Source organism: Thermobia domestica, chromosome 9 (assembly GCF_964235325.1).
Source record: "Thermobia domestica chromosome 9, izTheDome1.hap1.1, whole genome shotgun sequence".
NCBI lineage: Eukaryota > Metazoa > Arthropoda > Insecta > Zygentoma > Lepismatidae > Thermobia > Thermobia domestica.
Genome location: NC_137462.1, coordinates 65,752,244 through 65,771,980, shown reverse-complemented (window position 1 = coordinate 65,771,980; position 19,737 = coordinate 65,752,244). Strand labels below are relative to the sequence as shown.

Below are 19,737 nucleotides of genomic sequence, written 5' to 3'. Positions count from 1 at the left end.
GCCACTTCAAGAAATAAGAAGGCCTATGTGACTTTCTGATTTCAAAAATGACTTTGGTTCGAATAACATCATAAGACAATAAAAAGAAACTAAATTTTATTGTCAAACCAGCACCCTTTCAAACTCAGTACAGAAAAAGGCCTACAAGTTTCTGTCTTTGTTCGGAACGAGAAAACTCATGAAACAATGGCTAGTTGCTGATGAAACTGGGATTAAGAGAACTTGTATTTCTATAAAGGATTTTTATACATAGATATAACCACCAGCCTTCGGAATGAAATCTTCTTAAACACTGATCTCAAAGAATGGTTTAACATTTTAGTTGAATCTGGAACCGTATCACTAAATATTTAAACTTAGATCGGTTGGAAATGGAAATGAAAGCTGTTTGTAAGAATCATTTAAAAAATAACTTTAGGTCTTCCTTGTTCTTTTAGGATAGTCCTCATTTGAAGTAATAAACGCTGGTATACTTTCGAAGGCAATAACTTATTCCGAGTTAATAAATTTTTAAACAATTTCAAAAACTGTCTGCATTTTTCAGACATGAGACAATACGAAGCATTTCAAGAGACGTCTCGTCTCGTCTCGGATACGAGACGGCAAAAGTAGTCTGTCTCTTCTCGTGTCAAAGGTTTCTGTCTCGTCTCGTGGCAACACTAGTTGAAAGAAAGAAACAAATGAAATCTTTGAGTTTTACGTCCCACGTATATGTGATGATGATGAGTAATGAATGAAATGTTGGAATGAACAAAGTGGAAGAACCCCGAGAAAACACACGCACATGATGTTTGTCCACCACAAAGTTCACTTGTCGGGGACTGGGATCGAATCCGGGACCCCAAGTACCACAGTTGAACACTCTACCATTGAGCCACCGCGGTCCCAAAAAAGAAACAAATATGTAAAGATACATATATGAGTACACACACACGGATGAAGTAGTCATACATGTATTTTAATCTTCTGACTACTTAACCCCGACTAATTTAAGATTGCAAGAAAGTAATTGTTAAGAAGAAATATAAACATATAGAAATGTATTTTGAAAGGAAAAAAAAGCAAACCGTACCAGCCTTGATATGAATCTGGGTTGCCCACTCAGCAAGTAGACACCTTACCGAATTATTTGCGTCAGAACTTGCAATTTGTGGTTTCAAAGCTTTATTTATACTTTGTGTGTTACGTAACGACGCTACGGGATGTCATTACTAGTGCGACCACCTCATTCAAGACGCGTTTTGTAAAAAATGCGTGATTCGTAAATCTACAAAACGGATCTTGTATATAGAGGGTGTAACTAAAAGGTACGGCAAAACTTCATGGGTGGATTCCTTATGAGTAGACAAGCAAAAAAGTTCAGATGACCATATGTCGGGAAATGCATCGTTCCAGAGTTACGGCCTTTGAGCCGACTAATGGTGTGAAATAGTCACATTCTGGTCGCTCCTTAATGTGACTCAATTTAAACCTCAATATATCGAACTCTGATTAAGATAGGAAGATAATTTTAGTAGCAATGTGTTCTGCAAAAATTAAGCTTTCCGCTGATATGCATTTTATGAGTGTATCCCCAAGGAATGCCATCTCCAAAATACTGATGCAAAAAACAAACAAAAAACAAGTAATTACCCCCATGTCCACCGTGGTACTCCCACACATACATAAAATATACAGGGTGAGTCAAAAGTCCTTGGACACCTGCATAAGCTTTAAAATCGACGGGAAAAGTAAAAAGTGATGACGGGAACAGAGGTTTGATGAAGGGTCGCAACTTTTGAAGTGTATGTCATTCATGGCCGCCATCTTCAAATCAGCCATTTTGGATTCAAGTCATTTTTTTAAATGGGAAGGGGGTGTAAGACCCATCAAATAACACTAGCTTGAGCTCAGGAATTTAGTGGTGTAATTTGTTTTTCCTATCTAGTACAGTTTAGAAGTTATTAATGTTCAAAGGTGGGAAATTACCTTGATACTGAATGCTACAACACATGGTCTACGTGTTGTCAGAATCCGTGCAATGCACAACTGTAGTCGCCGCAATCACTCTGACTGCACACGGAGGAGAATGCTCCTGAAATTTGGTCACAGGCTTGTTGGATGCGTTCCTTCAGGTGTCTCAAATCACGGATTGTCTCAGCATACACTATCTGCTTAAGATGTCCCCATAGATAAAGATCAAGGGGCGTTAAGTCAGGGGATCTGGGCGGCCACTCCACGGAACCACGGCAACCAATTCACTTCCCTGGCAGTTGTTCATCCAACCATTGACGGACACCAAGTCTATAATGTGGAGGGGTTCCATCGTGCTGAAAATAAGATGGGAAAATGCCGTCAGCTTTCAGTGTGGCAGGGAACACAAAGTCCTGGAACAGCATCAGATACTGTGGTGCAGTTAAGGTGTTGTAAATGAAAAATGACCCAATGATGCGTGTGTCCCATATGCCACACCACACTATCACCTTCGCTGGATATGTTCTCGACTCGGGTCAACCCAGTTCGAATTTGCGTCACACCAGTATTGACAATTATTTCAATTAACCTCCCCGTTAAAAGTGAAATACGCCTCGTCGCTGAACAGTATGCCCTTGGCAAACGCAGGATCCAGTTCGTGTTGTTCAGTAGCCCACATGCAGAACTCCAACCGGCGATCAGGGTCATCCTCGTTCAGTTTATGTTACATGTGCAGCTTGTAAGGATGTCACTGATTGGCGTGCAATATCCGAACAACGGAGGATTGGCTTATTGCACATGCTAGGGACACACGACGGGTACTTCGTTTAGGACTTTTCACAAACGACGCAACAACCGCCGTTGCAGTTTCCTTATTGGTGGCAGTCTTTGGTCGCTCACTACGTGCCCTATCTTAAACAGAACCCGTCTCTCGGAATTTGGTGATCATATGAGCCACCTTGCTGTGCGATACTGGTTCCCTGTCTGAGTGTCGTCGGTTGTAATCAGCTGCTATTGTTCGGTAGCTGTGTTCCAATGATATAAGGATGATTTCGATCTTCTGTTCAGACCTATTTTAGATCACCTGGAACAGAGAGAACTGGGTCAGTATCAACATAATTTCCCACCTTTGAACATTAATAACTTCTAGACTGTACAAGATTTAAAAAAATTACACCACTAAATTTCTGAGGTCAAGCTAATGTTATTTGGTGTGACATTCACCCCCTTCCCGTTTAAAAAATGACTTGAATCCAAAATGGCGGATTTAGAGATGGCGGCCATGAATGACATACACTACAAAAGTTGCAGCCCCTCATCAAACCTCTTTTTCCATCATCACTTTTTACTTTTCCCGTCGATTTTCAAACTTATGCAGGTGTCCAAGGACTTTTGACTCACCTTGTATATATAGGCAGAAAGCATCGTCCTTTGGAAATACATAGATACCAAAAATATCTTTCTACGTTAACTAGGGTCTGAGCTATTGAGGTTTAAATTGAGTCACATTAAGGAGCGACCAGAATATGACTATTTCCACCATTAGGCGGCTCAATGGCCGTAACTCTGTAATGATACATTTCCCGACATATGGTCATATGAATGATTTTGCTTGTCTACCCATAAGAAATCCAGCCCTGAAATTTTTCCGTACCTTTTTGTTACACCCTGTATATACGTATGTGTGTTGGTGCAACAGTAAGTTCCCAAGAATATAGATTAATTCATTTTTGATTTTAATCTACACAACAAATGCTTTTTACGAAAGCAAGGAGCCTGCAAGTTAAAGATGGTTAAAGACCGTAAATAAAATTGAAGATCTGAATTTCAGAACATCCGAAGTCCACCGGAGTACTTTTTTTGTTTTTAGAAGAAAGACAAGAAGGTTATACTTGGAATGCTATTCTGTTTAGCTTAAATTATTTTGAATTTGTTTTTTTAAAAGAGTTTTGATTTGGACTTACGTATTATGCAAGTGAATAGCCCTGAAACACAGATGCTAACACAAAAAACAGAAAACGAAAAATACGAAGAAAAAGAGTGGACTTGAGATGTTCTGCAATTCAGGCCTTCAATTCAAACTTCAAATGGAACTGGGGTAACTCGCAGACAATGACTGACTTAACACTTTGATAATAACGGGTGTAATGGCTGATTTAAGAACACAATTGATATGGCCTGTGTAGATAAGTAGACTCCCACCCTTCCCCCTCAACATTGGATACTGAAATGGAAAACTTATTTAGAATTTGATTGTTGATTCCAGTATATTTCAAGCATCACTTCTCGGAATCTGGGCCTGTGATATGTCGATATATCGCTATCATCGATATCTATATTATCATATATCAACATTCGATATCGCAAATATATGGACATGAATATATCATTCTAAATTTTCGATATCGATATTCGGGGAGTGGGGAGGCGAGGTATAAAGGTCCCCTAAGACTCGCGATGGATGAAGAAATTGAAGTTACTTTTTGCAAGATTGTTTCTAATCATAATATCTTTATTACCAAACATTGCAATGTAAATACATCCACTTGCAAATTTGCAATATTATATGATGTAATTTCTTAGGCGTCAGAACTTTTTTGTTCCCTGAAAAAAGAAACAAAAAATCACGTGCAAAAGCAAGTACTTCGAACTTTGAACTAGAATTTACCATAAGAAAGTTTTTTGTTTCTCTCTCTTGGAGATTTCCATCCCTTTTGGCCCTTGGGAGCGCTAATTGACAAAAGGTGCACACATGATCGCTATATGCATTCATGCTCTGAGGCAGAGATTTTGAAAAGGAAACGACTTTTTAATAATAATAATAATAATAATAATAATAATAATAATAATAATAATTATTATTATTATTATTATTATTATTATTATTATTATTATTATTATTATTATTATTATTATTATTATTATTATTATTATTATACAATGGGGTTTACAACTAGGGTCCCGTCTCTTTATCTTGCATGGGAGGGCCGTAAGCCTGCTACGCCACCGGTGTCCCCTATTATGTACTTGTCTCTTTTTCGTTTCGTGTAGATATTTGTTTTTGTGCTGTTAGGCTTTTATATGAAACTTTTATATTATGTAACTTTTTCTTTTTATGAGTTTCTTTTTTGGGTGGGGTGGGGGGAAAGAGAGAAATGCTTTCTTCTGATATCTGTTTCTTACCATTCATCTTGTTTGAACTGCTTAAGTAAATCATTTTGTAACTTTTGATGTCATCCAACTCCGTCACAATAATAAAATTGTCATTCTTAACAATTTGTTTTATTCCTTTATTTGCAGTTTGCCACACTGATATATTTGTGACAAAATTGAGGTTTAGTCCAACGCCTTTCGAATTTGCAACCAACCCAACCGCCGAGCATTTTGGGTGCCTGCTATTGCAGGAAAAGGAGAATTGCAGGTGGTAATGCACTTTTGGAGTCGTGTATACAACACGTCACGCTGGATGCAAACACCTCCCCAATCATGTGAGATTAATCCCATCAAGAATGTGTGGCATATTTTCCAACAACCAATTTGCAAATATATCTTTTAAAAAATGACCTCAAATGGGTTTAGTAGGAAGAGTGGGACAATTGACAGAAACCTTGGTGAAATGAATCTCACGATGCTTGCAAGGAATAATCAAGAGAAAAGCCGGTGCAATCTGGTACTAACGGTGTCATAACCACTCCTGACATTTTATGAACAAATATTGGTGTTGAATACTTTTCTAAGTTCAGTTTACACATCCTGTCTTTCGTTTCTATGTACTGTTTTTGTTATACTATTAAATGATTTTTGTTTGTACTTACGATATATGTATGCACAGTTTTTGTTTCATATTTGTGTTGTCTTATGTGCTTTAACGTTAGTACTATACCTAGTTGAATACCTTTTTGAGTCAATGTATGTTATTGTAAAGTTAACCTGCATTGTTAAATTGTGATGTCGATTCTGAGACGGCTGCAATGGAATTGTGAACTTTTCCTGTTTTATCTGATAAAGCATTAACAAGCTGTCATAATGTAAAATTGTCCACAAAAATGGAACAATTTGAGATGTAAAGTATGTGAATGAGTGAGTTCAATCATGATAGAGAAGTTTGTGTTTGTAAACGAGAAGCTAAAATTATGGTCCTAACTTGTGTGAGCAATATCAGATACTTGTTGTAACTATTCACACTATACATAATGTAACTTCGCATAGTTTTAATATTTCATTGTAAGTTTGAAATTTTATAATTAAGTATGTTAAACTACAGAAGACTAAAGGAATACTACCTGTAGGGCGCTTGTGTATCTAGATATTACAGGCTGAGCTACACAAAGCTCCCTGAAAGAACAAAATTCCTATTAAAGCTGCTCAGTGAATACGTGAAATATTTTTCAGTGTTTCACAATGTTATTTTCCTAGAACCTATTTATCTTACTTCAATTATTATAATATAACAAAACTTAGTAACTTTCTTCATTATGCCATAACGCATATATGACCAAAGTGCAATGTAAATTCTTTCATAGTTAGGAAGCGGCGTAAGGCAAGATTTTCTGAAAAATAAGGGAAAATATTACTGACTTTTTTTTTGAAAATCTCTTTATATGTTCAACTAGCATCGTTGTATTTATTTAATACCAATATAATTTGAAAAAGTAATTTAATATTAGTAAAACGAATTTATAAATGTTACTTGTAAAATATGGAACACAAATAGATAGTTTACTTCAAGCATTTTTGTATTCACTGCTTGAAAACACCTTTTAAAAATTATTAACTCAATTCCCCACAAGTAATATTTTACTTTAGGGGAAGATGTTATTACGCTGAAAGTTTGGTATCACCTTCCATACCAATCAGTATATTTTTGAAAGATTTTTATGCAAATATTAATATTATGGATTTTATTTAAATTTCCGTACTAACATTTCAGTTTCCTTTGTTATTCCGGATTTATTGGTACGTAAAATTGTGTTAATTATACATAAAACGTGGTACATTTGCTCTTCTAGTGCTTAAGCAAACTTTAGAGAATTCAATTCAAATAAAAGGTACGGACAACTACACTAAACTCTCTTGCTCCAATTCCTTAAACTAAATCGTGTTGTAAAGCAGTTATTAATGAAATCTTTTCTTGTAAAATACGTACAAACTTCTAAGGTGTTTTCGGAAAACTTTACAGAAAAGAAAACTCTTCCCCAAAAGCAAAGTACCAATTGTATATTTTTCCAAAAGAAATAATTTATGTCATATGTTAGGGTTGGTAATGAAATACCTGTTTATAAAATAACAAAATTGCATAGGTTGCATTTTACAAAATTGTAAAAACAGATTAAACTCTCCCTTGTGGATATTCAAATAGAAATGACTTATGCAACATTATAAGAATAATAAACAAATATTTATTTATGAAATATGAACAAAATGATATAACTCGTTATTGAGAAAATCGTCCGAAAAAAGTTCATCCCAATCATAAACTATCCCTCGTACCATTTGTTACAGGACAAATGAGTTATGCCATATTTTAATGTTATTAATGATATTCAATCATGAGACATGAATAAAATTACTCGAATCGTTTTCGAGAAAATCATTCGAAGAAGCTCATCTCAAAGAATAAACTATTCGTAAATTATTTAAGACAAATGAGCTATATCCTATTATCAGATTTTTAATGAAATATTTATTTAAGAGATATGAAGAAAATGGCTTGAGTCGTTTTTTGAGAAAATCGTCTTTTTTAATTTTTACCCTTAAGTAAACTACCCTTATTTTGGGGGGTAGCAAGAAAATTCAATGAAAAAATCTCCCCCAGAGGATCACATGAATACCATAAGCTAAACTTTGGTTGAGTGGTATCCCATCTAGATGAGCATACATCAAGACAAACAAATGTTGAAAAATCACTTTTTCGGTATCTATAGGCCATAAAACGCGTGAATCCATTGAAATCTCCAATTCTATTTGTTTTACGATCACTAAGCTTTTTTCTATCATTAAGTCGCTCGAAACTTAAAAATAAAACAAAATAAAATCTTGAGTTATTGACTAACTTTATTTGAATAATTTATTGCATAGTTTTAATTGTTACATTAAATTTAGACACATACGCACGAAATAATACAGAATTAAGACAAGTATTGTAACAAGCGTTGATATTTTAAATCCACGGTTGGGTTGTCCATTTCATTTCCACTAAGAAAGTTCGGATTTGCATTGGATGAAGGGCAATGTTTGTGTTTGAGATATCCGGAAGCGGTAACATGTTCTCTTCATTACTTTCTGTAACTGTTGACCACTGTAAGGGTTTAGATGATGACTTCTTTTGATTGGCTGCCAAAGTGAGTTCCTCCACTTTCATTATTTTTGCAGGTTTGAAAAATTGCTGAAACAAATTGTTGAGTTTCATTACTTAGTATGATTAACATAATAACTAGCAAGTAAGGAAATAGTCTCAACATATATAGTTGCGATTTATGCTAGGCTTAGCAGAAATGCTTCCGAATTATAAAGTGCGTTTTGCATAATCTTAAAAAAAAAAAAAAAAAAAAAAAAACAGATTTATATCCCTTCGAGGATGTTATATTCCAAAGGGCCTATTCGGTTTGACATGAGGGCAAGACTGTGTCACGTGATCAGGACAAAAGTCACGTTGTGTGTTAAATTGAGTCGGGAGATTCTAAATTCAGATGTGAGATATTTCAAGCACGTAAACTTCTGCGTGAGATGTCCTAAGTAATCGGAAGAAGATGCATATACTTTATCATTATTATTCATTTTACTCAAACAACTTGACTTTTGACAATGTTCTATTCATATTTACCTACGTGCTATACATCGTTTTTTTAAGTTCTTCATTATGTGTTTGCAATACTTTTTCAATTAGCCATCTTTCTATTATAGTTTTTGATATATGTGAACGCCTTCATTTTTTTCATTGATTTTCTACTGACTTTAATTATTATTTTTCGTGATTTTTTGCTATGTTCCATCCATTTTAGGATAATTTTTATTTTGAATATAGAATCTACATAGTCTGTTCTATATTTAAACTGAATTTCAGGCACCTCCCTCTTTTGGTTATTGAGATAACTGGAGGAATTATTTGTTTTCCATTGATTTTCCACTGATATTAATGTTAATGTTTCGTTCTTTATACTACGCTCTATCACTTTTTGGACAATTTGCTTACGGAATACCGAATAATCTACATAGTCTGTTCTATACTTAGGATCATTTTCAGCCATCTCCCTCTTTTACTTTCAGAGATAAGTGGAGGAGTTATTTGTTGTTCATTGATTTTCCATTGATACAGATGTAATGATGTTAATGTTTCGTACTTTCTACTATGTTCCATCCATTTTAAGACAATTCACTTAATATCTATTTCGTGATGTCACTGAATTATTCTAATTATTGGTCGACGTGAAAATTACATAGGAATAACAAGGAAGGTTTTGCAAGTTAAATGTGAATAGTGTGCTTTTAGAAGCATCTTAAATGATACTGTAACTATATTGAAGCCTCTGAATAACGGACACTGTATTATGTGTAAATGAGAGGTTCTCTTTACAAAAATGTTACACAATTTAGATTACTCACAACTTATGGGGTGATGTATAGTATACAGGTTTGTATATAAGTTATAAATATAAAAATAGGTTAATATCGAAATACTATGATCAGTATTCGAATTATTGGAGGATTACCTTGACACAAGTAGTTTTCTTTTTCTCCAAGAAGAATGAAATGATAAATATTCTTCTCTGAAATTTAATATAGTAAAACAAGATAGTTTTTTAATTTATCTTTGAACTTGCACAGGGAAGATTCATTCTTCAAGGAAAATATGAGTCAATTTGTCAGGGAAGAGAAGTTGTACACGGAGTTGATGGCAATAAGACTGACTCTCCACAGTTGTCTTAGAAAGTGAAGGTTTTCTAGGATTTCTACTATTAAGTAATTTATTTAGGATAGAGAAAAAGATAATTTGAAGTTCAGAATATAAGCGAGGGGACAAAAATGGTGGAAACTGATGTAATGATCCTAATCGTCAGCGCTGCTCTCATATTCTTGGGTTACATTTCTTCTATCTTTTGACGCGTAAACTACAACAGGTAATGAATGCTTGTAATAATTTAGCAATAAACTCCACCACAAAATAGCATTACGTGTAAACACGAGTCAAAACCTATTGCGGGTAGCTTGAATTTAGTGTGTGTTGACTTGTTGGGAGAACAGTTGTTATGCGTGTGCGGTTAGATGTCTCCGAAAGTTACAACCTTTTCGAAGGGCTATGTTTAAATATTTCTGATATTAGTTATAGTTACAACCAAATAAGTACGAGGGCTAGTCAAGAAAGACTTGGACTGATTTTTTTTTCTAGGCAATTTATTATTACTCAGCAACAGGCACATGATCCTTTTCAAAGTAGTCCCCGCCCATTTGAATGCACTTTTTCATTCGAGTCTTCCAGTCCTCAAACACGTGTCGCAGGCCATTCTTTGAGAGGTCCTTCAAAACCGCCTCCGATGCCTTCAGAACCTCGGAATTATCGGAGAAGCGGCGTCCACGCAGTCTGGATTTTAGGGCAGGGAATAGAAAAAACTCGCACGGTGCGGTAGGCGTCTCCACCATCCTCAAACCTTTGCAACAGCTCCCTGCAAGTCTCCACTCGAACGGCCTTCTGCTCTGGTGTCAGGAGTCGCAGAATCCATCGCGCACACACTCGGCTCATGTGGAGGTGGTCATGCAAAATTTTGAAGGCACTGCCATGAGATATGCGTAGTGCGGCTGCCAGATCGTCGATACTGATGCGGCGATCTTCTCTAACAATGACTGCTGCCGTGTTAATGTTCACCTCAGTAACAGCTGACGCTGATACACCTGGTCCACCAGCTTTCGTGATTGTCATTCGGCCCTCTTTAAATTCTTTGAACCACCAGAACACGGTACTTCGTGGCAGAGCGTCATCTTTGTAGGCTGCTCTCAACATTCCTAGAGTTTCTGTTGCACTTTTCCCCAGGCGATAGCAGAACCGTATAGCTGCAAATTGTTCATCTCGTAATGACTCCATTTCTTCTACAGGCGACTTCTAGAGGCGGCGCAGAACATCACCTGCAATAAAAAGTCGTGGTTACCAAACATGCAATGATTCCTTAACAACATTTTATATATATGCACAGCAAGACCCACCCTACTTGTATGCCAAACTATGAAGCTCCAGCGTTAACAGAACTGCCGGGAAAAAAATCAGTCCAAGTCTTTCTTGACTTGCCCTCGTAAACTGTGTATGACTAGAAAGATTTCCATGTGTGAAAGAAATGGATCAACACTGTGTCGAGTCGCATCAAAATGAGCACTCCTGCCTTGTTTGGCTCTCCAATATTGGACATTGTTATATTGAAGGCACAGACACAGCTTTGTAGATAAAAAATTTGGTTCCTTGATGCGAAATGGAACCATAAGTCTCGAAGAACAACAGCAAGGATAGTAGGTCTGTAATGTTTCGCCGCGACCGTAAATAACATGATCATGCAAGATTTTCATCTGATAAAGAAACATTAGGCTCGAGTTCATATGGTCCGTCCCTCATATATCATGGAAAAGAATAGAAACAGTCAAAACCTATACGAACGTTATCCTGCAGGGGATGGATATAAGTTTGTACTGACACTGGACAAACCATGTGTATGGCTGTGGGAATCTGATAAAAAAAATCTTCATTGGTCTTCGTATCTTCAGAGGTCGTTTTGGTTGGGTACGTGAGTGTGCACAAGTTTTCCAGACAGCTTTATGGTTATTGATGGTTACTGCTATGAAACGTTTATGCTCCGCGGGGAAGACAAAAAGGCTGAAATTATTGCAGTTTATCAGACGAAAATTTTGGTGACATTATACTATGACACTTCATCCCTATGTGGCAGCGAGACATCTAACGTTGTCATTCACCAGGAGAGAGTACCCATCCATACTGGATTCAACATGAACATGCAGTGGACGGCATGTGAAACGAGAATTCATGCAATATATATTTTACACACATTCCTGTGAATTTTCTTGATGCATCCATCTTGTATGCATTAGTTTGGATTTCCATTGTTGAAACAAGTTTTGCGCTGTCGACTTGACGGTCTTTGCAAAATTTGTTCTTGATCTATGAGGTGCTTCACACACACACACACATACAATAAAACTGATTGAAGTAATAACTCAGAATACTTAAATTATTGATTCCTGTCGGTGGTGTCACCTTCAAAGTACTTCCCCTCTGCTTGAACACACTTCTTCATTCGCTACTGCCATTGTTTGTAACATCCTGGAAATTATCTTCTATAAGGGTCTTTACTACGTTTTCCGTTGTTTTCTTAATCTCATTATCGGAGGTAAAGTACCCTTTAGTTGAGATTTGATTTTCGAGAAAGGTGGCAAATCAGGCGAGTACGGCGGGTGTTCTAACACTGTAATGTTTTTTCTAGTCAAAAACAGCTGAACGTATAGTGCCTAGTAGGCGAGTGCATTGTCCCGATGCAAACTCCATCTATTTTCTCATAAATGTGGTCTTTTTTCGAATGTTTTCATAAAATTTTCCCAACATCTGAAGCTAGTAATGTTGATTTACAATTTGTCGGTTAGGAACACAATAAATCATCACTACCCTATCAATCTCAAAGAATACTAATAACATTGCCTTAAATTTGGACTTTAATATTAGAGTCTTCTTGGGCTGGAGCACCTTCACTACATCGATTGTCGCTTTGTTCCTGGTCGTAGGTGAAACTCCAAGTTTCGTCAACAGTTACTACCAAACCCAACAAATTTGGGTGATCGTCAATCCCTCCAAGATATCCATACACAATTAAATTCGGGACTATCTTTGGTAATTTGACAACAATTTTGGAAACACCTTTGCATAAATTCCCTCACTTGCAATTCTCTTGTTAAGGTGCATCTAACTAACTCCTACTATAAGTTCACAGCCTCAGCAATTGCTCTAACACTAACTAGCAGTCATTTCTTACAACATGACGAACATTTACGATGTTTGCTTCAGTCACAGAAAAACACGGGCGACCTGGTCGTTCATCGTCATCACAACTTTTCCTACCCTCCAATATCCCTTTGTGCCACTTAAAATCTCGTGTCCTTGACAGGAATACTTCACTGTCAATTTATCTTAAAATTTGAAATGTTTCAGTAGCAAATTTTCGAAGTTTCAGGAGAAGCTTTATGTTCACACTTTGCTCTACTATCCCACTCGTAATTTTTCGGTAACACATTGACACATGTGTTCACATAATGACGTTTATCTCGCAACTGGCTGGGTAGGGTGAGTCTAATTCACAGTGCTGGGGAAGGCAGGTATGGTAGTTTATCCATGCAAAAGCGATACGCATCCAGTTATTTATTTCTGGTAACAGTCACAATCCGGGTTTTCTGTGTCACACCTCGTAACTGTTCTTCAATGCAATGTACTTCGGTGGAAACTGAGAAACAAGGTGATAACTAACATGCAGAGCTTGCACATCAAGAACAACGCTGGTTGTGTTGCGGTATTTCTTAGGGTGGTAAAGGTGTCAATTTCGTTACCATAAAGCTAAAATGACTTTCACGTTTTTAAAAGTGTCATTAGAAATTTTTCATTCAACACGAAATAACTAATATTGTTCGTTAAAGATTTCTTACCTTCATATCAATGTACGCAGGTTTAGAAAGTTCTGAATCTTCATCTTTCGCAAAGATATGTTCAAATCTTACGAGGTACAAATGAGAGGCGTTTGATATCTTTTCCAAAGTTAATAGGTGAATATTTGGTGGAAGTTCATTGCCAGAAAACAGCTGAAACTGATAATAAAAGCAGAATTACTATAACAGTAAGATATATATCCTCTCAGGTAATAAAGCTGGTATATGTAATTCTGAAATGTTTCATACTATAAGTATTTTTTTCCTGATGAAATATATAAATTTATTAATTTTAACGAAATACAGGTTGCAATAGCACAGAGTCTGTAATTTCTTCTGTGTTGTAATTTTAGGCTACCTTTCAATTTATACCTTTTAGAGTTTTCATCTGCCGTGGAAGTGTAGCTACGGAGCCTGCCTCTCTACACCTTAATACAACTATTTGATTCTTTATTTCTTTAATTGTTCCACAGTCTAAAATTTTGTTATTCGATATTTCCCAATTCATTAAAGTAACATTTAGTCTGATTTTTTAATACGCTTAAAACCCAATAAGTTGCACGCGTGATAATATCATAAAAAAGGTGAATGGACTTTAATTACCTTTTTCGAACCCTCGTATGAAAAGTTCTGAACATGCTTGTGATCTGCTGAATAATAAGAAGGGCATACTAAAAGTCGTGAGCAACATATTTTCACAACCGTAATCTTTAGTTGTAAGTGAAACCAAGTGCATCATTTCAATCTACAGACCTTTCTATCTTTCTATCCAGATGTTGACGCTGTTTGTTGCTAGCACGTGACTACAGGCAGAATTTTGAAAATGGCGGGCAGCGATGTTTCGTTTCGACAACGTGGTGTGATTGAATTCCTTGTTAAAGACCAATCTGCTTCTGAATTTCACCGCAGACTGCAGCGTGTCTATAGAGATGTGTGCTTGGGTGCCAGTAGTGTTAGGAGGTGACTGAAACATTTTAAGGATGGAAACTCGAGTATCGTAAATGAGCCTCGCAGCGGGCGCCCTCGAACTGCATCCACGGAACGCAACAAAGTAAGGGATGATGAGCTGATTAGGGAAGATAGGCGTATCACTATGAATGAAATCGCTGCAAAACTTGGTGTTGGACATAGTACGGTGCAATAAATGATTCACAGCTTAGGTTATCGGAAGGTTTGTGCCCGTTGGATCCCACGTTTATTAACCGAGGACCACAAACGTCAGAGACTAACCATTGCCCAAACCCTTCTCCAGAGATTTCGACATGAAGATGATGACTTTTTCACGAGTATTGTGACTGGAGATGAAAGCTACAGCTATCATTATGAACCTGAAACAAAACGACACAGTATGGAATGCATTCTGCTTGATTTTCTTGAGCCTGGACAAATCATACATTCTACCCGCTACAGCGAGACACTTTCGAAGCTCCGTCGTGCCTTGCGTGATAAACTCCTTGAAAGATCATTCTTCAATAGGATAATGTACGTTCGCATACTGCACGTGCCACTATGGAGCAGATCAGGAGATTTGGGTGGGAAACGCTTCCACATTCTTCCCGACATGGTACCCTCCGACTACTATCTTTCCAGTTTTGTAAAGGAATAGATGCGAGGCCATCACTACGAGACACTGAAGGATATTCGGCAAGCAGTGCGTCAGTGTCTACGGGCAGCTGGAATGGAATTTTATCGCAAGGGCAACACAATGGGAAAAATGTGTGCAAAAAACGGAGACTATGTGGAAAAGTGGAAGAATGGTCTGTAGACTGAGATGATATATTTGGTTTCACTTACAAATACAGATTATGGTTGTGAAAAAATGTTGCTCACGACTTTCAGTATGCCCCTCGTATTTAGAACATTTAAACATTAATTAACATTATTAATAGAAAATTACCACTTTCGGTTTTAACACAGTGATAAGAACGGAGATGTTAAACGTTTGTTGCTATCCGTTATCGTTTTCCCTCTAACAAATTAATATTGAAACCGAAAGTGGTATTATAGTCCAGGATCTGACAAGTGTTCTCTAGGAAAGTTTGAGTATGGAGATTTTTTTCAGAAATATTTAGTAAGTGTCTTAGTGATTAGTTTTTAATTGGGTAGATATCCGACACCTGGTACGTTTTCGGGTATGGCGTCATCAAAAATGGCGGCTGCCTAATCACAAAAATCTTCATATCTTGGCTAATATTGGACTGATTAATGTAATTTAGTTCTTTTCTTTCAAGGTTGCTTAGCAGGGCTCCCAGTAAGTATTTTTTTTACTAAGGTGAATATCCGACACATTTCCCTGGATGAAGTCATCCAACATGGCGGCTGCTGAATTACAAAGAAATCATACTACTGGTAATATTTTACTGAAATTAACACAGAATAGGCCTATTGTCATAATTTTTCATCACTGTTAAAGAAGAGTTCTTGCTATTAGTTTCAATTTTGGTTGTCATCTGACAAATTTTCAATATATGACGTCATCAAGATGGCGGCTGCTCAATCACAGAAATCTTCATGTCGCTGGTAATATTTGACTAATCAATATGAAATTTTGTTAGTGTGTTGTACTTACTATTGGCAAGTGAATACCTCTATATAGTTGCAATATCACTTGAATTCTAACATAGTTCCAGATGAGCTATAAATATAATACTTAAAACCTGTTTAAAACATATTAAACATTTTTATTAAAATGTTATTAAATATTTAAACATACTTAAACTACATTTACATCCAACAGCAGGTCCTATCCAGGGGGGTCTAGAGAGGGCCGGCCCCTTCCCCTTAAATTTTTGCTGGCTCCCCTAAAAATTTTCACGGTAGGCTTGCAAATGAGCTATAATATTGTTGGATCGTCCCCCCTGACTTCAGCCCCCCCCCTTAAACTTTTGGGCTGGCTACCGGCCTGTCCAACAGAGACATACACAACACATACATCTGTTTCTTTTATTAATATCGAGAACTAAAAATTAAACCAATTTTCTAACCCAGAAAACTATGTGATGTCAGATTCTTTTAACTAAATAAAATAAGTAATTAGTACAGCAAGAAATTTATAAGCAGTTACGTTCATTCTAATTTTTATATCAATAGCATTCCCTACAAACCAATCTGTCTACAATATGAGGTGCATCACAAATTTTAAATTATCGTATATGGAAGACAAAGCAATGTGTTATTCTACAATGAATATCACCACCATCTGTTTAAGATTTCTTCTTAAAATGAAATTTTACAAGTTGAATGGCTGACTCCTGCACTCCAAAGGAACATGTTCCCGTATTGTTCTTACAAATGCATGACAATTTTGCACATGTCAAAAAAGTACATGTTCTAGTAAACTCATTAGGATTCTGCCGCAAATTTTGTTTTGGCATTAAATAATCTTATGTCACGTAGCAACCAAAATCACCAGGGCTTAAATAAACAACTGTGTCACAAATATAGTGCCGTTGAAGGTATGTTTAAAGGTAAGATCTTAATAAGTGTCCCGTAACACTTCTATGTAACAAGCCGTCAATGTCATTTTTTTTTTTCAATGATGGTGCTGCCAAACCCTGAATTCGTCTAAAAATTTGCAAGTTGACCCTTTCTTCAGTATCTGTACCAAGTAATCTTCTGCACCTTTAATCCTTTTTCTAAATCATCTCAGTTAGGCGACACTCCAAAATTTTCCAAATATATGTTCGATCCAGAATGAATCTTTTCTTAGTACCGAACTTACTACTGTAATCTGACTCTGAAGGTGCATGAATGACTGGCAGTAACATGCACAGGTCTTCTCCCATTTCTCGGTAAATGGTATGAACAGTCAAAAGTCGTGTAAAATTACGAACTCCAATGCGCACCCACATTTCTTGCAAGCCAATTCGATGAAGATTATTCCAATAAAACAATGCTAATAGTGTTATGTCAATGTCAACACTAATGAGAATAACTTTGATGAAACCACTCTGGGATGCATACTTAGAATGAATAAATCATTTCATATTCAGCTTCCTCTACAAATAAGTAATTTATTTCTGAATTATTAACCTGCATTAAATTTTGCACAGACATACAGATGAATATTATCTCATCTTCATCACCAGGGAAGGCACTAAAGTTGTCATTGGTAGTACACGAAGCTTCAATCAAGAAAGCCATCATTATTTTCCGCAATAAACTCTTCTAATAGCAGTTTGTTCTTTGAAGATCCTTAGAAACTATTGAGTTATACGGAAAATGGAATGTTGCCAGAGATGGAAGCTATATCTATAACATAAACACTATTTTGCCTTTGCATTTTTTTTTATGTTTTTTGGTGATGGTTTGTGGTGGCTGTCAACACACACAATCAACCCTTCCACAGTTCTTTCTGATGCTCTGAATATACGTAAAGTAATTAGAACCTCCTTCATCAAACGTTTTCTTGTTAGTTTTTATCACTTTCCAAAAAGTATTCATAACATCCATAATATACCAAGTTTGTGGAAACAAGAGATCGTCATTGTTCATGCTGAAAGATGTTTCTAGCTCTTTCAATAAACCTGTGTCTTTTAGCTTTGTTATAATCCTTTCTTCATCGAAGAGTAGAGAAGCATTAGATAAATCATATCTAGAAAGCTCTTGCATGTCAAATTCACGAACGTGAGCAATTTCTATCATCCGATAGGCAGAACTGCTTGATTTGTTTCTCTTGTTTTTTCTTGTAGACCAGTACTTGATGCTACGTAACTATGAAATGATTATAACATTACTTTGTGAATAGTACTGAAAACCCTTCTTGTTTTCTCTTCATATAGTGTCTTACGCAGAGTAGAATAACGTAGAACGTCTCATCAGCGATTTAGAAAACGTTTGAGATCCTATGTTTTGCATGCTGTGAAAATAATGCTTTCATTAGAAGATTGTGCAATGCGTTAGGATGTATATCAAATGGGTTGATTTTGCAAATATTGATAACCTGGCTTACTTTAATAAAATTGTTTGTGGGAAGTCTAGAGCTAAAGCTAGATTAGATAAGATAAATGTGTGAGACATTATTTTCAGATACGCACCTTTAATTTGAGCTAATTTGGACAGTTTTTATGCTTAAATTAATTAGGATAATAATTGTTGGTGTTTGAGAGTGAGATGGTAAAGATTTTGTGTTTATGATAATTTATCTATTAGAATTAGATTTTAACATCATTGAAATTGTTTTTAAAGAGTGCTAGACTGACTGTGTTTAATTTGTTTGGAATTTGTAGGAATAATGGAATTGGGCCAATAGAATGTTATACCTGTGTGCTGCTGACTCCTTGTTGTCGGAAAGATTTAAATTTATACTTTATCTTTTGGTTAATACAAGAGATATTTTTTTAGAACTTACAATGTTTGTTGTTGAATGAAAGGGCATTGTAGTCTCCCATATTCATTAAAAAATATGGGAGACAAGGGAAAGAAAGAATTGTTCTGACTATGCAATGAAATATATGAAACAGGAGAGTGGCCAAAAGACTTTCTGAAGATGATCATGATACCGATGGCTAAGAAATCGAACCCAAAGTGATGTGAGGATTACACTAGTTAACAAATTTAAACTTTTTGTTTGTTACATGAGACAAATCACCTAATCTTGAAGGAACTTTTTGCGCTGAATTCGAATATGCACTCGGTTTCTCTCCATCACGTACAGTTTTCCCGTAACAGAGGGATTTTCGGGAAATTCCCTCAAAAATTTCCCTTTTTCAGATATTTTATTCTCCTAGCTCCTGTCCCCTTACATATAGTAACATAGAAATTATACCTAAGTATACCTTGATTTATATTTAATAAACCCTAAAAGTTTCGTAAAAATCGCTTTGTTCTTTCTAGGGAAATAAATATATTTGTATGTATACTGTGTGCACTGTTTATTGCACCTGATAGTAATGCTTTCAGATCTCCTGAGTTGGGGTAAAAACGATTTGCTTTATTACTACAAACACAGACATAAAAATGAATATTTACAATAGTCAACAACACACTTGTATTGCTCTCTGTAAATTAGAAACGTGTATAAAAATAGAATGTACTTCCAACGTATATTTTTTTTAAACGTACAGTATATTTATATCTTAATACATATATATACAATTC

General features: G+C 36.0%; 1 protein-coding gene across 1 annotated transcript in view; it reads right to left on the bottom strand.

Moving 5' to 3' along the window:
• Window positions 1-7,996: 7,996 nt before the first annotated feature.
• The window catches only part of LOC145694709 (lysosomal alpha-mannosidase-like), a 134,876-nt gene continuing 123,135 nt past the window's right edge, over window positions 7,997-19,737 (bottom strand). The window contains exons 17-18 of the mRNA XM_081771236.1: window positions 13,639-13,797; window positions 7,997-8,338 (exon numbers count right to left, since the gene is read on the bottom strand). Coding sequence (XP_081627362.1) covers window positions 8,114-8,338; window positions 13,639-13,797 — 384 coding nt within the window. The 3' untranslated portion in view covers window positions 7,997-8,113. The remainder of the gene's footprint in view (window positions 8,339-13,638; window positions 13,798-19,737) is intronic.